This window comes from Balaenoptera acutorostrata, chromosome 16, assembly GCF_949987535.1.
Source record: "Balaenoptera acutorostrata chromosome 16, mBalAcu1.1, whole genome shotgun sequence".
Classification (NCBI taxonomy): Eukaryota; Metazoa; Chordata; class Mammalia; order Artiodactyla; family Balaenopteridae; genus Balaenoptera; species Balaenoptera acutorostrata.
The window spans coordinates 57,717,856-57,738,488 of NC_080079.1; the positions used below are offsets into that span (position 1 = coordinate 57,717,856).

At 45.5% G+C, this 20,633-nt stretch overlaps 1 protein-coding gene across 4 annotated transcripts in view; it reads right to left on the reverse strand.

Annotated features, from left to right (window-relative positions):
* The window catches only part of RPS24 (ribosomal protein S24), a 90,600-nt gene that overhangs the window by 63,783 nt on the left and 6,184 nt on the right, over positions 1-20,633 (reverse strand). For 2 of the 4 annotated variants that reach the window (XM_007166536.3, XM_007166535.3), the window contains 2 exons: positions 20,349-20,370; positions 19,906-19,992 (listed from right to left, as the gene is read on the reverse strand). The exons of 1 other annotated variant lie outside the window; for it this stretch is intronic. In XM_007166536.3, coding sequence (XP_007166598.1) covers positions 20,368-20,370 — 3 coding nt within the window. In that variant the 3' untranslated portion in view covers positions 19,906-19,992; positions 20,349-20,367. Of the gene's footprint in view, positions 1-19,905; positions 19,993-20,348; positions 20,371-20,633 lie in introns of those variants that run through there. One more of the 4 variants, XM_057530714.1, reaches the window with a different exon arrangement.

Below are 20,633 nucleotides of genomic sequence, written 5' to 3' on the forward strand. Positions count from 1 at the left end.
TAGGGGGATAGAATGGATGCCTGGAGAGGCAACTGGAAGACCCTCCAAGATCTGTCTTTTCATGAACTGCTAAGCAGGCATCTCAACTTTCAACCTAACTGGCAGTGCCTGGGGCAGGAGCCATCTTATGCCCTTCTACTCATCAACCCCAAGGTGACCACTAAGAAAAATGTTTTGTACACGAACTCAGTCACCATGGCAGGCCCTCAACCTGCCATCGAGTACAAAAGCAGCTGCTCTCAAGTCACTGCCACACAGCCCCTGAGGCTTCTCCTCTCCCCCCCAGAGACCAAAGTTCTTTAATAAGATGCCGTTGGGGAACAGGAAGGCTGCATTCTGCCCCTAACTTAGCGGGGAATTCTTTCGTGGGCCGCAATTTCCCCAAATGATCAAAGAGGGGATTAGACAAACTTAAACCTAAAGTTCTTCTCAGTTGACAGTTCATGCATCACAGCAAGGGGAGAGCTGCTAAACCTTGCCATTTGGTAGACCCAAGAACCCTGACCATCTCCTGTCTGAGATTCTGCCACAGCCTCCTGGCTGGTCTCCCCACTCCACCCCAGTCCTGCTCCCCAGCCCAATGCACTCCCACATACCCACCATGAGGTCAGTCAATCATTCTGAAAGTATTTATTTATCCTGCTGAGCTCCAGGTACTGCTCTAGGTGCCAGGATAAAGCAGCAATGAACAAATTAGACACACATATTTAAAAAAAGATCCCTGCCTTCATGAAGCTTCCTTTCTAGTAGGCAATCAATAAACAAAAAAACAAATTAGAAGTAAATTCTGAGGGCTACCCTGGTGGCGCAGTGGTTAAGAATCCGCCTGCCAATGCAGGGGACACGGGTTCAAGCCCTGGTCTGGGAAGATCCCACATGCCGCTGAGCAACTAAGCCCGTGCACCACAACTACTGAGCCTGCGCTCTAGAGCCTTCGAGCCACAGTTACTGAAGCCCGCGCGCCTAGAACCCGTGCTCCACAACAAGAGAGGCCACCGCAATGAGAAGACCCCACGCAGCCATAAATTAATTAATTAATTAATTTTTTAAAAAAAAGAATCCGCCTGTCAATGCAGGGGACACGGGTTTGAGCCCTGGTCTGGGAAGATCCCACATGCCATGGAGCAACTAAGCCCATGCACCACAACTACTGAGCCTGCACTCTAGAGCCCGTGAGCCACAACTACTGAAGCTCGCATGCCTAGAGCCCTTGCTCCGCAACAAGAGAAGCCACCGCAATGAGAAGCCTACACACTGCAACGAAGAATATCCCCCGCTCGCCATAACTAAAGAAAGCCTGCACGCAGCAACTAAGACCCAACGCAGCCAAAAATAAATAAAAATAAATCTATAAAAAAAAAAAAAAGAAGTAAATGCTGAGAAGAAAATATTAAAGCCAGGAAGGAAATTTGAGGAAGGTTACAATCTTTGATAAGGAGGCCAGAGTAGTCTTGAGCGAAGACCAAAAGGAAGGGAGAGCATGACCTATGAAGTTTGCTGGGGGAAGAGTGGGCCAGGCAGAGGGAACACATGCAAAGGCCCCGGGACAGGAGCAAGGCTGACAAGCTGGAAGAGCAGAACCAGCAGCTGGGAGGGGAATGGCAGACCAGGTTTTGGGCCATGTGGATCATGGAGAGCCTTTTGGCATCTCCCTGAATGACATGTGCAGCCCCTAGAGGGTTCTCTGAACAGAAGGGTGACCTCATCTGACTCTGACTTTCACCCTGTACTCCAGCTGCTGCATGGAGAATAAACTGAAGGGACCAAGGTGTAATCAGAGTGCAATAAGTGGATCAAGGCAGTAAAAAGGTAAGAAATGTGGGAGCTTGAACCAGAGGAGCCGTGGAGGTGGTGAAAAGCAGTCAGATCCTGGATATATTCTGAAGAAGAGCCAAAAGACTTGTGGAGGGACTGGAGATGTGGAGGGTGAGAGAACGAGTCGAGGCCTGTTACCAGGTTTTCAGCCATAGCAAGCAGAAGACGAAGGTGCCATCCACAGGTGGGAAGGCCAGCGAGGCACAGGGGACGCTGGGAAAACCGGGGGCTCGGTTTCTAGCCAGTGTCCTTTATAAAAGGAACCATTCCTCTGCTTAACATCTTCCTGTGGCTTACTAGAGCTCCGTCACTACCCGGTCCTGCCCACCCCTCCGGCCTCATTTCCATACACTCCCCAGTCCCGGCTCTTCTACCTTTCACAAACCCATCTGCTTTCTCTTGCCTCCAGGTCTTAGCACCTGCTCTTCTCTCACCAGGCTTGTGACCCCAAGCCCCAATTCCCTCATCTGCAAAAAGGTGACAGGGAGTATAGTATCAGATGATTCTCAAGGGACCTTCCAGCTGCAATGGTCTCCAGTCTGTAGCCTTGGGTTTCTGTGCCCTCCTTGCCTGGTGCCAGGGAAGACTAGCAGCACTCAGAGTCCAGACAAGAGTGTCCCCACTGCAGACTGGGCCACTCGCCGAGGGCCAGCCTGAAACAAAATGCCAAGGCTTAAAGGGAAAGAGCTTGGGAGGGATGGAGAAGCCAGACAGATGCCTGTGAGACTCTGAACAGAGGTAGGAGTGACAAACAGCATGGTCTGGAGTAGACAAGAACCCCAAAGCCAATATGCCTTTGCCCAAGCAGAGCCCTTCACCTGGGGTCCTCTTCCCTTCATCCCTGCTCATCCTTCACAGCGGTTCCAGCAAACCTCTTCCCTGAGCTAGTCCACAGTCTCTCCTCTGCATGCCCAGGCTCTTTAGCCATCCATGCAACAGCACTCAGCTCACAGGCTCAGAATCTCAGAGCACCCTAGGCAAGCCCTCTCCTGGGGAGAGTGAGCCGGGGGTGGGGGGCAAGAACTTGACCCACGTCGCATGGCTAGTTGGTAGGAAAACCACTCAAACTCTGAGCTCCAGAATGTAAATCCAGAGTCCTCGCCAAGACTCTCCAAACTTTGCTCAAATCCCCTCCCTGAGGAAGCCCTCCTGCTGCCTCCGGCCCCTCCCCTCTGCTAGAAGTTAGTGGTGGACACATTGGTCTTCCCCCCTCACCTTGGGGCTCAAACTTCATCTGCTCACCTCCATGCCCACCCATTCCCACTCCTGACTGAGTTGACCTGGAGCCATATGCACCATGGGTGTGTCTTAAACTTTTTATGGAATCAGATCACCAATATACTATTCCCAAGACCTGAGCTTCCTGCTGGGGAGACACACCCTTTACCCAGTGTGCAACCCGGCTGTATGTGGGAGTGGGGGGGTGGGTGGGGAGCCTGAGGGTCTGTGATCCAGGCCACACCCCCAGCCCCGGGCTAGCTCCTAAACCAGCCATCTCCTCTCACCTTCAGGATGTGAAGAAGTCAGAGACAGATTCCTTCTCCTCTCTGGCCCTCCCTCACTTTCTGCCCAGGGATGTTATGAGGATTAATGGGATAACAGATGAAGTGCCTCCAAGGAAACAGGCCAAAGTGTTGTTATTAAACTCCAAATTTAGCCCTCGGGATGAGTGAGGCATGACAGATCTGAGCTGGGAGCAATCCCAGCTGCACAGATAGGAAGTCCTGTAAAACCAGAAGCCATGACATATAAGCTTTGGGGGTCAAAGGAAACCTTAAAAAAATCCCATAGGCCTTCACCCAAAGAGCCTCTAGGACAATCCACAAAGTATGGAGCTAGACTCTGTTTGTATAAAACCAGTGACAAGAAGCTCACGACTCCCCAAGTCAACCCCTGCCACCTCCCATTAGCTCTGAGTTTTAAAAACTTCCTCCTGACCAGCCAAACCATTTTGCCACATTTTCCACACTCTGGCACAAATCTCACCCTTTCTCTGCGTGATAGCCCTTCACCAACAGCACCTCTCTCGGCTCATTTCCAACTTAAATACCACCAGACCTTTCAATTGGGCCTCACAGGCCATTATCTGAAGGCAGGCCACCATCCTGATACTCTTTTTTCAATGGGCTCTACTTCATGGCTTCCAAAAATAACATAACTCCCAGGAGTGGTCCAATAGGACAGGGCAGAACAGGACTCACCCACCATTCCTTCAGTCTAGGTGCCCACTTCTTACAGAGGCAGCTGGAGGCAACAATTGGCTTTTTTTTTTTTTTTTTTTTTTAACATCCAAAGCACACTGTGAAATCATATAATCTTATTCAGGTTTCAGGCCATCATCCTTGCCATACATATATCTGGCTAGTCATGGCCCCAAAGAACTCCAGAAATGACACCCAAGCTGGGTGGGACCTCCTGGGAACAGAGAACCACAGCACATGGCTGGGCTCAGCCCTTGGAGCCACACTGATCTAAGTTCAAGGCCCAGCTCCACCACATTACTAAAGGACCCTCAGCAAATGGCTGAAATCCTAAATGCCAATTTGCTTATCTCTGAGATAAGGATAATACTACTCACCTTGAAGAATTATCGTGAGGACAAGAGAGAATATATATAATGTGCCTAGCACCTTAAATAGTAGGTGTTCAATACAAGAAAGACATTATTGTTTATATTCAAAGTCTCATGGGAACCCTGACAGCAGTTTCAAAGGACAGAAAATCCAGGAAGTGGCTACAAAGAACACTGATTTTCCACAAAGGTGTCAATACAGTTCAGTGGGAAAGCACAGTCTTTTCAACAAGTGGTGCTAGGACAACTGAGAAGCCACATGCCAAAAGAATGAAGTCAGACCCATCCTAACACCAGCTACAAAAATTAACTCAAAATGGATCATAAACCTAAATGTTAGAGCTAAAACTATAAAACTTATAAAAGAAAACATATCCATCTTTGTGACTTTGGGTTAGGCAATGGTTTCTTAGCTATAACATCAAAAACACAAGTAAAAGAAGAAAAAAAAGTTTCGAATTCATCAAAATGTAAAACTTTTGCCTTTTAAAGAACACAATTAAGAAAGTGAAAAGACAACCCAAAGAATGGAATACCTGCAAACCATATACCTAATAAGAGACTTATATCTAGAATATATGAAGAATACTTATAACTCAACAAATTGCAGCAAAATGGATGGATCTAGAGAATATCATACTACGTGAAGTTAGACAGGGAAAGACAAATATTATACAGCATGACTTACATATGTAATCTAAAACATAATTCAAATGAATCCATATACAAAACAGACTCAAAGAGACAGAAAAAAAACTATGGTTACCAAAGCTGGGGGGGGGGTGCAGTGACAAATTAGGACTATGGGATTAACAGATATAATAAACTACTCATAAAACAGATAAGTAACAAGGATTTACTGTACAGCACAGGGACTATATTCAATATTTTATAATAACCTATAATGGAAAATAGCCTGAAAGACATATATATATATATAACCGAATCACTCTGCTGTACACCTAACACAGTACTGTAAATCGATTATATTTCAATTTAAAAAAAAAGGACAAATAACCTAATTCTAAAATGAGCAAGACTAAACACTTTTCTAAATAAGACATACAAACAGCCAACAAGCACATGAAAAGATGCTCAGTGCCACTGATTTTTTTTTTTTTTTTAAATGCGGACCACTTTTAAAGTGTTTATTGAATTTGTTACAATGTTGCTTCTGTTCTATGTCTTGGCTTTCTGACCAGATGCACATGGGATCTCAGCTCCCTGACCAGGGATCGAACCCTCACCCCCTGCATTGGAAGGTGAAGTCTCAACCAATGGACCGCCAAGGAAGTCCCACCACTGATTATTATCAGATGCAAATCAAAACCATAATGAGAAACTACTTCATACCCACTTGATGGCTAAAGTCAAAAGTACAGATAATAACAAGTGCTGACAAGGATATGAAGAAATGAGGATCCTCATACACTGCTGGTGGGAACATAAAATGGTGCTGCCTCTGTGGAAGATGGTTTGGCAGCACCTCGAAATGTTAAAACACAGAGTTGCCATATGACCTAGGATTCTACTCCTAGGTATTATATATAATCCAAGAGAAAGAAAAAGATATGTCCACACAGAAACTTGCACATGAATGGTCATAGCAGAATTATTCATAAAGCAGAAAAATAGAAACAAGTCAAATGTCCATCAACTGATGAATGGATAAACAATATATGGTATATCCATACAACTGAATATTATTTGACAATTAAAAGGTATTAACTGTACTGCTGTCTGTCACTACATGGATGAACCTTAAAAACATTATACTAAGTGAAAGAAGCCAGACACAAATCATATACATGGTATGATTTCATTTACATAAAATGTCCAGAATAGGCTAATCCACAGAGACTTTAAAGCAGATCAGTGGTTTTCAGGGGCCAGGAGGGGAGGAATAGGAGAGACTACTAATGGCTAAGAGGTTTCTTTTCTGAAGTGATGAAAATGTTCTAAAATTAGATAGTGGTGAGTATTGCACAACTCTGTGAATAAACAAAACACAACTGAGTTGCATACTTTAAATGGTGAATTTCATGGTCTGTGAATTATAACTCAATAAAGCTATATTTTTTTAAAGGAATGATGTAATGATACATGCTAAAATATGGATGAAGCTTAAAAACATTAAGTGAAAGAATACAATCACAAAAAGACCACATTCTGTATAATTCCATTTATATGAAATGAGTATGTCACAAATCAGTAAATCTATAGAGACAGGAAATAGCTTAGTGGTTGCCCAGGGTTAGGGGTAGAGGCTGGAGTAAATGGGGAGTGACTGCTAATAGGCACAGGGTTTCTCTCTAGCATGATGAGAATGTTTAAAAGTTAGGTGGTGATGATAGTTGCACACCTCTGCAAAAATCTTGAAGCCCACTGAATTGTACACTTTAAAAGGATAAACAGGGCTTCCCTGGTGGCACAGTGGTTAAGAATCCGCCTGCCAACGCAGGGGACATGGGTTTGCCCTGGTCTGGGAAGATCCCACATGCCGCGGAGCAACTAAGCCCATGCGCCACAACTACTGAGCCTGAGCTCTACAGCCCGCGAGCCACAACTACTGAAGCCCACGCACCTAGAGCCCGTGCTCCACAACAAGAGAAGCCACCACAATGAGAAGCCCGCGCACCACAACGAAGAGCAGTTTCTCACCGCAACTAGAGAAAGCCCACGTGAAGCAACAAAGACCCGATGCAGCCAAAAATAAAATTAAAAAAAAAAAAAAGGATATTTTGGTATGTGAATTATATCTCAATAAAGCTATTTTTTTTAAATAAAGTTTTTAAAAATAAAGGTTTTGTTTTTTTTTTTTTTTAATGGTAACATGGTGGTCTGGGAGTGACAAGGAAAGCAAGTCTTAGCAACACGAGGGGCGGCTGCTGTGGACACATCAGCAGCCCCCTCTGTCTTCATTCCTTCTCAGCAAGTGCTCCCTCGGCCCTGGTTAAGTGGAAAGTGGGCTCCATGAGCTAGCAGGACCAGGAAGGGACCCTTCTCCCAGGCCAGGCCAGTCAGCGTCTCATTCTTGGGAAGTGACAAGTGGGATGCTGGGTCAAATTAATGTTGCTGGATGCTGGGAATGGGAAGCTGGAATGGTAGCCATGGGAAAGAAAGGAGAGCAAAAGAAGCAGGCCTGCAAAGGAGTGGAGTAGACTCATAGAGGGGGAAGGGGGGAAGAGCTGATTTGTACTGGAACACTTTCCAGTCCCACTCCCATGGGGGCCACCAGCACCACCTACATTCTGGTTGTTAAGACACCTCCAGCTTTCCAATAAATTCCCCCATTTCCTTGAGAGGCTTCTGCTCAAAGGGTCCCCATAAAGCATCCATTTTCTTCTTCCTGCCACGGCAAAGACTAGTAGATGTCCCCCCAAACCACTCTCCTCGCCTCTGCCTGGGCTAGAGCTAGGCTACATTCCCCAGCCCCCTTGCAGTTAGGTGTGTCAGGAGACTAAGTCCCAGCCAACAGAGTAGGAATAGAATGATGTGGGTGACTTCTAGTCAGGCCTTTGTGGAGAATGGGTGTCTCTCCTCTACCTCTTTTTCCCACTCTGCCAGGCGGATGCAGGTGACCGTGAGGCCCTAAAGATGGCAAAGGCACAGGACAGAAGGAAGCTGTGTTCTTGAATTACCACACGCAAAGGAAAGCTTCCTGCTGACCAGGAATACCCTGCCTTGGACTTCTAGAATTAGGAATACGTCTGTATTGTGTTTATGCCAATCACATTTTGGGGGCCTATTTGTTGCAGCAGTTTAGCCTACTCTAAGTGAAATGAGGCGGCAGGGGTTGGCGGCGGGCAGTGGCAGTCTCTCTCCCACGAACATGAAGGAGGGCAGGGTTAGCCCCAAGGGCCAGAACCAGGGTGAAGTACTCCTGGAGTCATAAAAGCATTAACCCTGCACTGTGCCCACCCCGAGTGAACACCTCCTTAAGTTTCACGTCCCAAGTGTCTCACCACGCCACCCTAGTCCCAGCCCTGTTAGCCCCAGTGGTACTTGGCAACCACCTTGCAGAATGGAGCCAACACAGTGAGTAGCAAAGCAGAGAGAGAAATGTTTAGGTCCTGATGACACTGTTGAACTGCTGCATCTACATAAGAAGCCATCTAGATGCAAAGGGGCCTGCAACCTTGAAGGCCCCGCTGCATCTAGATGGCTTCTTATGTAAGCAAATGTATGTCGTAACTGTTCAAGGCAGTCTGAGTTCTCAGTTCCTGCAGCTGAAGGCCACCTACCTAGTATACCATCTAAACCGAAGACAAAGCTGGCTCAGGGAGCACCAGTAGGAGACATTTAAATTCTCGGCCTCGGGACTTCCCTGGTGGCGCAGTGGTTAAGAATCTGCCTGCCAATGCAGGGGACACGGGTTCGACCCATGGTCCGGGAAGATCCCACATGCCGCGGAGCAACTAAGCCCGTGCGCCTCAACTACTGAGCCTGCGCTCTAGAGCACGCGAGCCACAACTCCTGAAGCCCGCACGCCCAAAGCCCGTGCTCCGCAACACGAGAAGCCATTGCAAAGAGAAGCCCGCGCACCGCAACAAAGAGTAGCCCCAGCTCGCCGCAACTAGAGAAAGCACGCGCGCAGCAATGAAGATACAATGCAGCCAAAAATAAATAAATAAATTTTAAAAAAATTAAATTCTCGGCCTCTGAGGGAACACTTCTGTACCAGCGACTCTCTGTGAGACAGCAAAGGGCAATGAGCTGGACAGCGTGGAGAAGCACCCCAGACAATACTACAGTGCTCTGTAACCTTAAAAACAGAAGGAAAATGGTACTGGGAAAACTGGACAGCCACATGCAAAAGAATGTGGACCTCTATCTTACACCCTACCCAAAAATCAACTCAAAATGGATTAAACACTTGAACAGAAGACCTAAAACCATAAATCTCCTAGAAGAAAATACAGGCTGTAAGCTCCTTGACATCAGTCTTGGCAATGATTTTTTTGGATTTGACACCAAAAGCAAAGGCAACAAAAGCAAAAATGAACAAGTGGGACTATATCAAATAAAAAGCTTCTCCACAGCAGAGGAAACCATCAACAAAATGAAAAGGCAACCTACCGAAAAGGAGAAAATATTTGCAAACCAAATATTAGATAAGGGGTTAATATCCAAAGTATATAAAAAACTCATATAACTAAATAGCCAAAAAAAAAAGGCAATCCAATTAAAAAATGGGCAGAGGAACTGAACATTTTTCTGAAAGAAGACACACGAATAACCAAAAGGTACATGAAAAGGCGCTCAGCATCACTAATCATCAGGAAAATGCAAATCAAAAACCACAATGAGGTATCACCTCACACCTGTTAGAATGGCTGTCATCAAAACGACAGGAGATAACAAGTGTTGGCAAAAATGTGGAGAAACGGGAACCCTTGTGCATTGTTGGTGGGAATGTAAATTGGTGCAACCGCTACAGGAAATAGTATGGACGTTCCTCAAAAAATTAAAACTATAACTACCATATGATCCAGCAATTCCAAACATGGGTATATATCCAAAGGAAATGAAATCGCTATCTCAAAGAGGTATCTGCCCTCCCATGTTCACTGTGGCATTATTTACGATAGTCAAGACATAGAAATAATTTAAGTGTCCATGACTGAATGAATGATTAAAAATGTGACACACACACACGGAATATTATTCAGCCATAAAAACGGAAATCCTGCCGTTTGTGACAATACAGATGGACTTGAGGGTAATATGCTAAGTAAAATAGGTCAGACAGAAAGACAAACACTGTATGATCTCACTTATATGTGGCATCTGAAACAAACCAAACTCACAGAAACAGAACAGGTTGGTGGTTGCCAGAAGCAGGGGGTGGGTGAAAATGGGTGAAGGTGGTCAAAAGGTACAAACTTCCAGCTGTAAGTTCTGGGGATGTAATGTACAGCATGGTGACTATAGCTAACGATACTGTATTATATATTTGAAAGTTGCTGGGCTTCCCTGGTGGCGCAGTGGTTGAGAATCTGCCTGCCAATGCAGGGGACACGGGTTCGAGCCCTGGTCTGGGAAGATCCCACATGCCGTGGAGCAACTAGGCCCGTGAGCCACAACTACTGAGCCTGCGCGTCTGGAGCCTGTGCCCCACAAGAGAGGCCGCGACAGTGAAAAGCCCGCGCACGGCGATGAAGAGTGGCCCCCGCTTGCCACAACTAGAGAAAGCCCTCGCATAGAAACGAAGACCCAACACAGCCAAAAAATAAAATAAATAAATAAGTCAGGAGCTCTTAAAAAATATATATATATATATAGAAAAAAAAAGTTGCTAAGAGAGTAAATCTTAAAAGTTCTCATCACAAGAAAAAAAATTTGTTAACTATGTGAGATGATGGACATTAAATAGACTTACTGTGGTGATCATTTCACAATATATAGACATATCAAACCATTATGCTTATACCTGACACTAATACTATGCTATATGTCAATTACATCTCAATAAAATGGAAAAAAACCCAAACACCTAAGGGTGGAATATTTTCTTAAAAAAAGAGGAGGAGAATATGGTACCTGAGTAGCAAATGGCTCACCTGCAGTCAGGAGGGGAGCCAGCTCAAGGTGAAGAGGCCTGAAGCTCAGTCCTCCCCCACACTGATGAGCTACGGGACTTGGGAAAAGCCACTTGACCTATGCCTCAGTGGCCTCATCCAAAAACAGAAGAAAATGGAGCGTTATGTGCATGCAAAACAGAGATGCCAGATCAACTGAAGAGCTTTCTTTCCTTCTCCAAGGGGGCCTGATGGAAAGAGGCATCTTGTTTAACGAGCTTCCTCCACCAAGGAGAGCTGCAGCTTGACAGCGTTTGCCTATTGGGCTGGGCAATTTCTAACCAAGCTCTCTGAACATCGTCATATAAAGGGGGAGCCAGCAAGAGAGCTGAACCAGACCCTCTCTTTAATCCCCTCTGGCTCTGAGATGAGCACATCTACAGCTCTCTGAAAACACAATTCCAGAAACTAAGTGCCCAGGCAGAGTAGCTCAGCTGGGTGAGCAGTCACCATGAGGTGGTGGACGCCAATCCCTTGATTAATGAGGTGAATGCCAGAGCCCCCAACACTGTCACAGCCCCTCCTTCAGAGGCAATGTATTTTCAGAAGAAATACACGCTGCAGCTGAGAGGACAATAAGGTGTAAATCTCCCATTCTTCCAAGCATATGCAAAACAGAAATCTATAGAGGCAGATCCTTGCCTAAAGATCTGGACTTTTTTTTAAAAAATCCAACTTGATAGGTTGCACCTTCTGCCTTGTACCAAGTACCTGACAAGGCTTACTTAAATGGATACAGGAGATGGATGTCATGCAGCAGGGCTTACAGCTGCCCTGCAATCCCAGCTCCTCGAGTAGGACAAGCCTATCTCCTCCTCAACCCCCCAGGGAAGCATTTTATATGTGGAGAGAAAGATGCTGAAAGCCACCTTCTCCATACCATTCCTTTATCTAACACAAAAGAAGAATGAGGCCCAAAGAAAGGGGACTTGCCCGAGATCACAAAGCATGGCTGGGGCAGAGCTAAGGCTGGGGCAGAGCTAAGGCTTGAAGACAGGTCTTGTGACCCAGCACTCCACCCTACTCCCAAACTGTGAAAGAACCAGACAGAGGTGTCGCCTATAGGGAGCATAATGAACTAGAATCGGGCCGCTGGGGTTCAAGCGTTCTTTCTTCCAAAGAAACTGCAAGCGCCTTGGCTGGGGAGCTACAAGAGGAATGTTATTTGCACAGGATCTGCAGAGACACTGCAGCACGGACGGGTAGACATTCCCATGCATGTGTGAACAGCAGAAGGCCCCGTAGGTTCAGCTTCCCGACAAGGGACCAATCCTATGGACAAGATTACCACCCCCATTAGACCTTTTCTGAGAAGAAAGAATGACCTCTCCAGTTGATGTGGCACCAGGCTTCTTTCACGCTTCCACCAGGGTAGCGGCCACGACAGCGTAACAGGCAGCATCCAAGCCTGTGCCCACAGTGCCCCCTCGTGGGAGTCTGCGTGGCTCACGTGACCTCTTGATTCCACCAAAGGGAAGGCCAGTGATGGGCCAGTCTGCAACACTGCCCTTCCTGGTCTCCACGACTGTGCCTCCTGTAATGTCCTTCTCTCCCCCCAACTCAGTGGTTCTCAAACTTCAACCTGCATCAGTACCTCCTAGAGGACATGTTAAAACACAGCTTGCTGGTCCCCCAGTTTCCAATTCGGTGGGTCTGGGGTAGGGCCTGAGAATTTGCATTTCTAACAAGTTCCAGGGGGATGCAGATGCTGCCAGTGTCGGACTACATTTGGAGAACTACTGCCTTAGCTAATCTCTCTGCACCCAGCAAGACTCAGTGCAAATTCTAGCTCCTTACTGGGAAGTTCCACAAATGTCCCCAGCTGTACCACAGGCAGTCAAACCTGCATAACTCTGACCAAATGCACTAATCTCTTTGAGCCTCAATCTCTTCATCTGTAAAACAGGGATAAGAATACCTCCCTGGTAGTGGTTATAAAAGGTAAACGAGAGAAATGAGTTCAATACCTGGCACATAGAAAGCACTCAATAAATGTTAGCTATTCTGTATTACTTTTATTAGCAGTAGTAACAGTAGTATTACTGTTTACTTGCCAGCTTCTTAAGGACAGAGACCACATCTCCCTCAGAGAGACAGAATTCTCAGAGGCAGAAGGGACATTAGAGACTTTTTAGTCCAGTTTCCCTAACCTAGCTCGTCAGTAGCATCACCTGGAAGCTGTTAAAACGTCAGATGCTTCGGTGCCACCCAGAACTAGTAACTCTGGAAACTGGGACAAGAGACATGGGCATTTGCATTTTTAACAAGCCCCCAGGTACCACGCTTGGGACCCACGCATCCGGCCCTTGTACCTCACCTAAACACAGGGAAATGGAGGCCCAAGAAAGGGAAGCCCCTTGCCCATCCAGGGCCCCAGCCAGCTGTCAGCTGACTAGGGATCAGAAACCAGGTCTCCCGATTCCCAGTCTAGTCCTTTTCCCACTAAGCTAGACTGCTTGGATGCCATCTCAACAACCCCTAACCTCCTGCACAAATCCCCTCTCCAACATACATGAGCAGTCCAAGGGCTTAAGTACCCTCCATGCAAGGGAATTCACCATGACAAAGACAGTCAATCCACTGCTGAACATCTTATCTCTAAAGTTTTCTTTTATTCAACCAAAATACTGAACAAGATACATCCTTAGCCCAGCATACAAGGTTCCTCCCTGACCTGTTCCCTGCTGACCCCTCCAGCCTCATTTCCCACCAGAACCTCACTTGTCCCTAACTCCCAACCAGACCGTGGACACTGTAGTTCTGGGGGGTCTCACTTCCACAATGTCTAGCATACAGGAAAGGAAGTTCAAGGGTGAGTGGAAGGGGAAGGACAAATGAAAGTGAGGTGTCTTTACTCCCTAGGCTCACACTATAGGGCTCCAGAACTCAGGAAAGCCTCTGCTTTGCCAGCATAAATAAATCAAGTGTCACTGATGAAAGAAATTAAAGATGATACAAACAGATGGAGAGATATACCATGTTCTTGGATTGGAAGAATCAACATTGTGAAAATGACTATACTACCCAAAGCAATCCTTATCAAACTACCAACGGCATTTTTCACAGAACTACAACAAAAAACTTCACAGTTTATATAGAAACACAAAAGACCCTGAACAGCCAAAGCAATCTTGAGAAAAAAAGACGGACCTGGAGGAATCAGACTCCCTGACTTCAGACTATATTACAAAGCTACAGTAATCAAGGCAGTATGGTACAGGCACAAAAACAGAAATACAGATCAATGGAACAGGATAGAAAGCCCAGAGATAAACCCACGCACGTATGGTCAGCTTATCTTTGATAAAGGAGGCAAGAATATACAATGGAGAAAAGGCAGCCTCTTCAATAAGTGGTGCTGGGAAAACTGGACAGCTACATGTAAAAGAATGAAATTAGAACACTCCCTAACACCATACACAAAAATAAACTCAAAATGGATTAAAGACCTAAACGTAAGGCCAGACACTATCAAACTCTTAGAGGAAAACACAGGCAGAACACTCTATGACATAAATCACAGCAAGATCCTTTTTGACCCACCTCCTAGAGAAATGGAAATAAAAACAAAAATAAACAAATGGGACCTAATGAAACTTAAAAGCGTTGGCACAGCAAAGGAAACCATAAACAAGACGAAAAGACAACCCTCAGAATGGGAGAAAATATTTGCAAACAAAGCAACAAAGGATTAATCTCCAAAATATACAAGCACTCATGCAGCTCAATATCAAAAAAACAAACAACCCAATCCAAAAATGGGCAGAAGACCTAAACAGACATTTCTCCAAAGAAGATATACAGATTGCCAACAAACACATGAAAAGATGCTCAACATCACTAATCATTAGAGAAATGCAAATCAAACCTAAAATGAGGGGTTTCCCTGGTGGCGCAGTGGTTAAGAATCCATCTGCCAATGCAGGCGACACGGGCTCAAGCCCTGGTCCGGGAAGATCCCACATGCCGCAGAGCAGCTAAGCCTGCGCGCTACAACTACTGAGCCTGTGCTCTAGAGCCCGCAAGCCACAACTACTGAGCCCATGTGCCACAACTACTGAGCCCATGTGCCACAACTACCAAAGCCCATGCACCTAGAGCCTGTGCTCCATAACAAGAGAAGCCACCGCAATGAGAAGACCATGCAGCACAACAGAGTAGCCCCCACTCACTGTAACTAGAGAAAGCCCACATGCAGCAACAAAGAACCAATGCACCCAAAAATAAGTAAATTTATTAAAAAAAAAAAAAAAACTACAGTGAGGATCACCTCACACCGGTTGGAACCAATGATATGATTAATACTTTTTCTTATAATCTTTAGGAAAATCTGAAACAATTTAGTCCTCAGCGTTAGAGATAATCCCTCATTTTTTCTGTGTCCTGTTAAAAAGAAGTACAGTTCTATATTTCAGTAAGAATTCTGAGATCCCATTATTTCAAAAAAAAAAAATCTACAAACAATAAACGCTGGAGAGGGTGTGGAGAAAAGGGAACCCTCTTGCACTGTTGGTGGGAATGTAAATTGATATAGCCACTATGGAGAACAGTACGGAGGTTCCTTAAAAAACTAAAAAGAGTACTACCATACACCCAGCAATCCCACTACTGGGCATACACCCTGAGAAAACCATAATTCAAAGAGTCATGTACCACAATGTTCAATGCAGCACTATTTACAATAGCCAGGACATGGAAGCAACCTAAGTGTCCATCGAGAGATGAATGGATAAAGAAGATGTGGCACATATATACAATGGAATATTACTCAGCCATAAAAAGAAACGAAATTGAGTTATTTGTACTGAGGTGGATAAACCAAGAGTCTGTCATACAGAGTGAAGTAAGTCAGAAAGAGAAAAACAAATACTGTAAACTAACACATATATATGGAATCTTAAAGAAAAGAAAAAATGGTTCTGAAGAACCTAGAGGCAGGAAAGGAATAAAGACGCAGACATAGAGAATGGACCTGAGGACACAGGGAGTGGGAAGGGTAAGCTGGGACAAAGTGAGAGAGTGGCATGGACATATATACACTACTAAATGTAAAATAGATAGCTAGTGGGAAGCAGCCACATAGCACAGGGAGATCAGCTCAGGGCTTTGTGACCACCTAGAGGGGTGGGATAGGGAGGGTGGGAGGGAGACGCAAGAGGGAGGAGATATGGGGATATATGTATATGTATAGCTGATTCACTTTGTTACACAGCAGAAACTAACACACGAGTGTAAAGCAATTATACTCCAATAAAGCTGTTAAAAATCAATCAATCGTCACACCTCTGTGCTCTTGCAGCCAACCTGAAGTCTATTTTTGAAATAGGATTTCTCTTACCAGTAATGCATTGGGCAACATTCTGCTGGAAGCCACCAGTCACCACAGCGCCTTGCACCTCACTGAGGATGACAAAGCCTACTTGCACTCTGCTCCTGCACGCTCCCACCTCATCCCCACTCTTCCCCTGCAGGATGACTGGTGCATCTCCGTGTGATCTTTCTCTACTTTCATAGCCCCAGTGAGACACCTGCTCCCGTGTGCCCTGATCAGATCACATCTTACCCCAGTTAGTTAGTGTTACTCTTGGAAGACTTTCTCGCCTCTGGAATCCCACCACCTAACTTAACATAATTACAGTCTGCTGCTTCATGCTAAGGAGCAGAAACCAGGCCATGAGGTGCCAGACAAGGTGCTTAAGCCCCTCTGAGCATTGGGGGCAGGGAGAGCTTCTTCACCTATCTCCCCAGCTACCAGAATAGGGACTAGTGCGCACAGCTGTTCAGTAAATGGGGAATTCAGATGGTCATCTATGACTTGTTCAGTAACACTACTGGCAACAGGCACCATAACTACTAGTTAGACAAATACAGTACGTAGTAGGTATAGTCTTGCACACCATTATACACCCTGTGGAAGAAAGCTGCTCAATTAACATTTGTTTCACAATGGGTAAATGCACGACAACAAAGACTGCAGTCAGACAACTGCATTCTAATCCCACCCCACTACTTAGCTAAGTTGCTTAACTGCTCTAAACCCTCTCCAACATGGGTCCAATGAGACCTGCCTCTTAGGATTATTGTACAGATTAAAGGAAGTAATTGTTTATACAGTAACTGCCTCAGCTACAAGAGTATGGTGTATTTGTCAAGATGCTACCTTTAAGGAGAGCCCAGAATAACCAACTTGCCATTTAACCTCTTCTTTGGAGGGAAGAGAGCAGAGCAATTAAATGTTGGCTGACTACCTGGGCACATGCAGCTACAAGTGGACCGAAGGGGTACAGTTCTAAACTTCTCGCCAGACTCTTCCTTGCTATCCTCATGAAGCAACAGCCTCTCACAAGTGCCGAGTTGAGGGAAGGGATGTGCCCTCCCTGACTGTTGAGTAAAGTCAACTTTGCATTTTCACGGAGGCTCTTTCAAAGCCTGTTGACAGCTGTATGGTCTGGTTAATGTCAGGGCTGACAAAGTGCTGAATTTCCAATCCTAGAGTTCCACAGCACAACTGTGCACAACTGAACGCTAGTCCTTGCTTCCCGTCACAGTTGCTCAGCACTTCAGTTTCCAAACTATTCTCACAGGTGCTTTATCACCTGAGACTCAAAATAGCCTTGTGAGTCAGGTCGGCAGAGAAGGTACCCTTGGGGGCCCCAATTTAAAGAGAAGTTAACCCAATCAGGGGACCAAGCAACTTGCTCAGACACCCAGCTGGACCAGATGGAAGTTAAGCGGCATGCAGAGGGGACACAAGACCAGAGGGCAGGTGGACAAGGGCACAGGCTAGCTTGCAGGAGCAGAGGCCACGGGGGACGACAGAACAAACACCTACCCTGAGGCACACAGCCCACCCTCTAACCTTGCCAACTGTCACCATGCAGGAAGGTGGGCCTGCTGTTGATTCTTCTGATAACTCAAGAGGCTAGGCATCTGGGTCTTCATGTACGGTTTGTCCTATTTTGAAATGCTTTGCCTGTCCATAAAGCTTACTGACAAGACTGCCAGTTCGTGACGTTTGTAATATCCTAGCCCAGGCAGTTCCCCTAGAAAAACAGGCTCAACCAGAGTTAATCATGATTCCCTTCAGAGACTACTGGCTGAATGACTGCAAACTTTGCCCTCCTCAGGCATATCCCAATGGAAAAGCCTACACATCTTGTGACTTGGTTGCCAAACTTCACCTCATCAGGCTCCCTGCAGCTGTGCCCTGTCTTCACACCAGTACCTCACTCTGAAAACCACCTCCTACCCTTCGGTTCTTGCTCCATTGCTTCTTCTAGCCCTGCTCCTGAACTTTGTGACCACAGGCCCCTGGGGTCACCCCCCACCCCCGCCCACCACTGCTCGGCTTCATCTCCTGCCCTGTCCTGAGCCATCCCAAATATAACCTCTCCCAGCATCTTCTGCTTCTTGCCCCTACATGCTGCTCACCAGCCCATCTCTGCTCCTACCCCCTAGATCAGTCCTGGGGAACTGCATCTCCACCAGGCATGGATGATCTCTGGCCTCCATGCACTGCCCATTTAAAAATGCCACTCACCTCAAATCCCTTAGGGATTCCACACCACCCATTAGCCATTTTGGTGAAAACGGAAGTGTGCAGACCTAAATCCCCCACTCCTCCAAACTCTTCCTATACAAGTGGACCATCTGATCTTATTTCCTGGTCCTATTAAGGGAGCACAAAGCAGATTCCCTAGCAATGAAACCCACAGGGCCATGCTTTCCACAAACCCAAGTATGCAACCTCAGCAGAGCCACAAATGGAACTACACCCACCCCGCCCTCTGCACCCTGGGCCAGCAGGTTCAGGCTCCTCACTTACCTGGTCACATCCCTGCCCTCCCAGGCTATAGCTCCTTCTTCAAGTCAAGGCCTCTCACCAGGCTCTCTCCAAAATATTCAACCATTCCTTCCTGCAACACTCACACGCCTTCTGCTATCATGATTCTTGCTTTTTCCTGGTTCCCCTTTCAACCCAACCAGCCAAGCAGTCCTCTACTGCTTCCTGAGTTTTCTCTGAAGCTTTTCATCCACTGACATAGTTCTTAATAGCATTTATAAGCTTGACTCCTACATGGACCCACTTAAGGGAGAAACCAATCACACACCAACCTCAAGGAAGAATGACACCCAAAACCCATAAACCATTAATGCCTCTTCTGTCCCCTCCCAAACACCCAAGCTCTCCTACTCATGTTTCCTATCCTCTCAAAGGGCACCCCAACCCCCCCAGCAACCTTCAAACAACCCCCTCCTCAAATCCCCCAACCCCACACAACTGACCAATAACCCACATTTCAGGTTCTCAACCTTGACGCCTAAAAAAGCCAGTGTGAGAATAAGCATCTGGCAAAGAAAAAGTAGCACTAGATAACCCTCAATGCTTCGTAAAACCCATGCACAATCAGATTTACCAAGCAATTACACATTACACACAAATATTCACCACTCTAGAGCCTTTTTCAAATTCCCCACCCACAGTAACCCACTCATTTATCACATAAGCACAAGCCCGCAATAGACAAATAACAATTTTGACAGATCCTGTTTACTTCAGGATAAATGATGAGAATGCAATCTAGTAACTTAATTTCTATCAAGGCCAGCAAATTTTTTTTCCGTAACAAAGACTAAGTGGGATTCTGGTAAGACCAAAAAGGAATTCAGGTTTCAAGAGTCTCTTTCAGAGACTGACCAACTATAATACCAAGTATTAACATAAGCACACCAGACTGGCCCTACATGCTCCCACGTTGCCAATACTCTACACCCTGACATCTTTGTGCCATTAAAGGGAAGGACAAACACCACCCCAACATAGCAAGTTTTCACTGAATGGAACATGTGAACTTGGGCAGCACTCTAAATCTGTTGAACAGCAAACCAATTTTACAGCACTCCCAGTAAACTTCAAATACATTCCAAACAACCAGATATGTAAAAAGTCTTAGTTTATTAACTCTCTCATGAAAAATCTGCACAATCACCACAGACACAGTCACTGCAGAGTCTTTATTCCTTCTGTGAATTAAAGAAAAAGAAAAATTTAGTTAGCAACTGCCTTTAAAATTAAAGTTCAAAGTCTTCAACAAACCCCAAAATTAATGACACTCATGCACAACGAACATTAGTAACCTAGACCATATTAAGTTTGTGTGATCTTAATACAATGTAAGCATCAAGATATAAAACTCACAAACATTCAAGTTAGGGATGAGACAAAAGTTTTGACAACAAAACCATGTCACTGCGAGTTTTTAAGAGGCACAACTCTTGAGAGCATTTGTAAATATAGTTCTAAATCATTTCACATGCTCTATTTTTAATGACTGTCAACCAAGGAGTCTAGCAATCTAAACGAAAAGCTTGAATTATACCTGTTGTCCAATCTCCAGCTCACTGAATCAGTGGCAGGGAAGGGGGAAAGGAGGGAAGAGGGAAGAGAAATATTTCATTAATAGTCCCTTTTCAAACTCCTAAATAATCTGCATGCAATCAGATACCTTAATGACTACTTTGTTCTTTGCAATTGTATATAGAGCACTCCCTAGACACACTCACTGATTTTATTCCACCCAATTTTGAGAACAGCCTGCCTGATCACTATGGTTCGTAGGCTGCCACTGCCTACTTACAAATGAAGGCGCCTCTGCTTTGCTCAG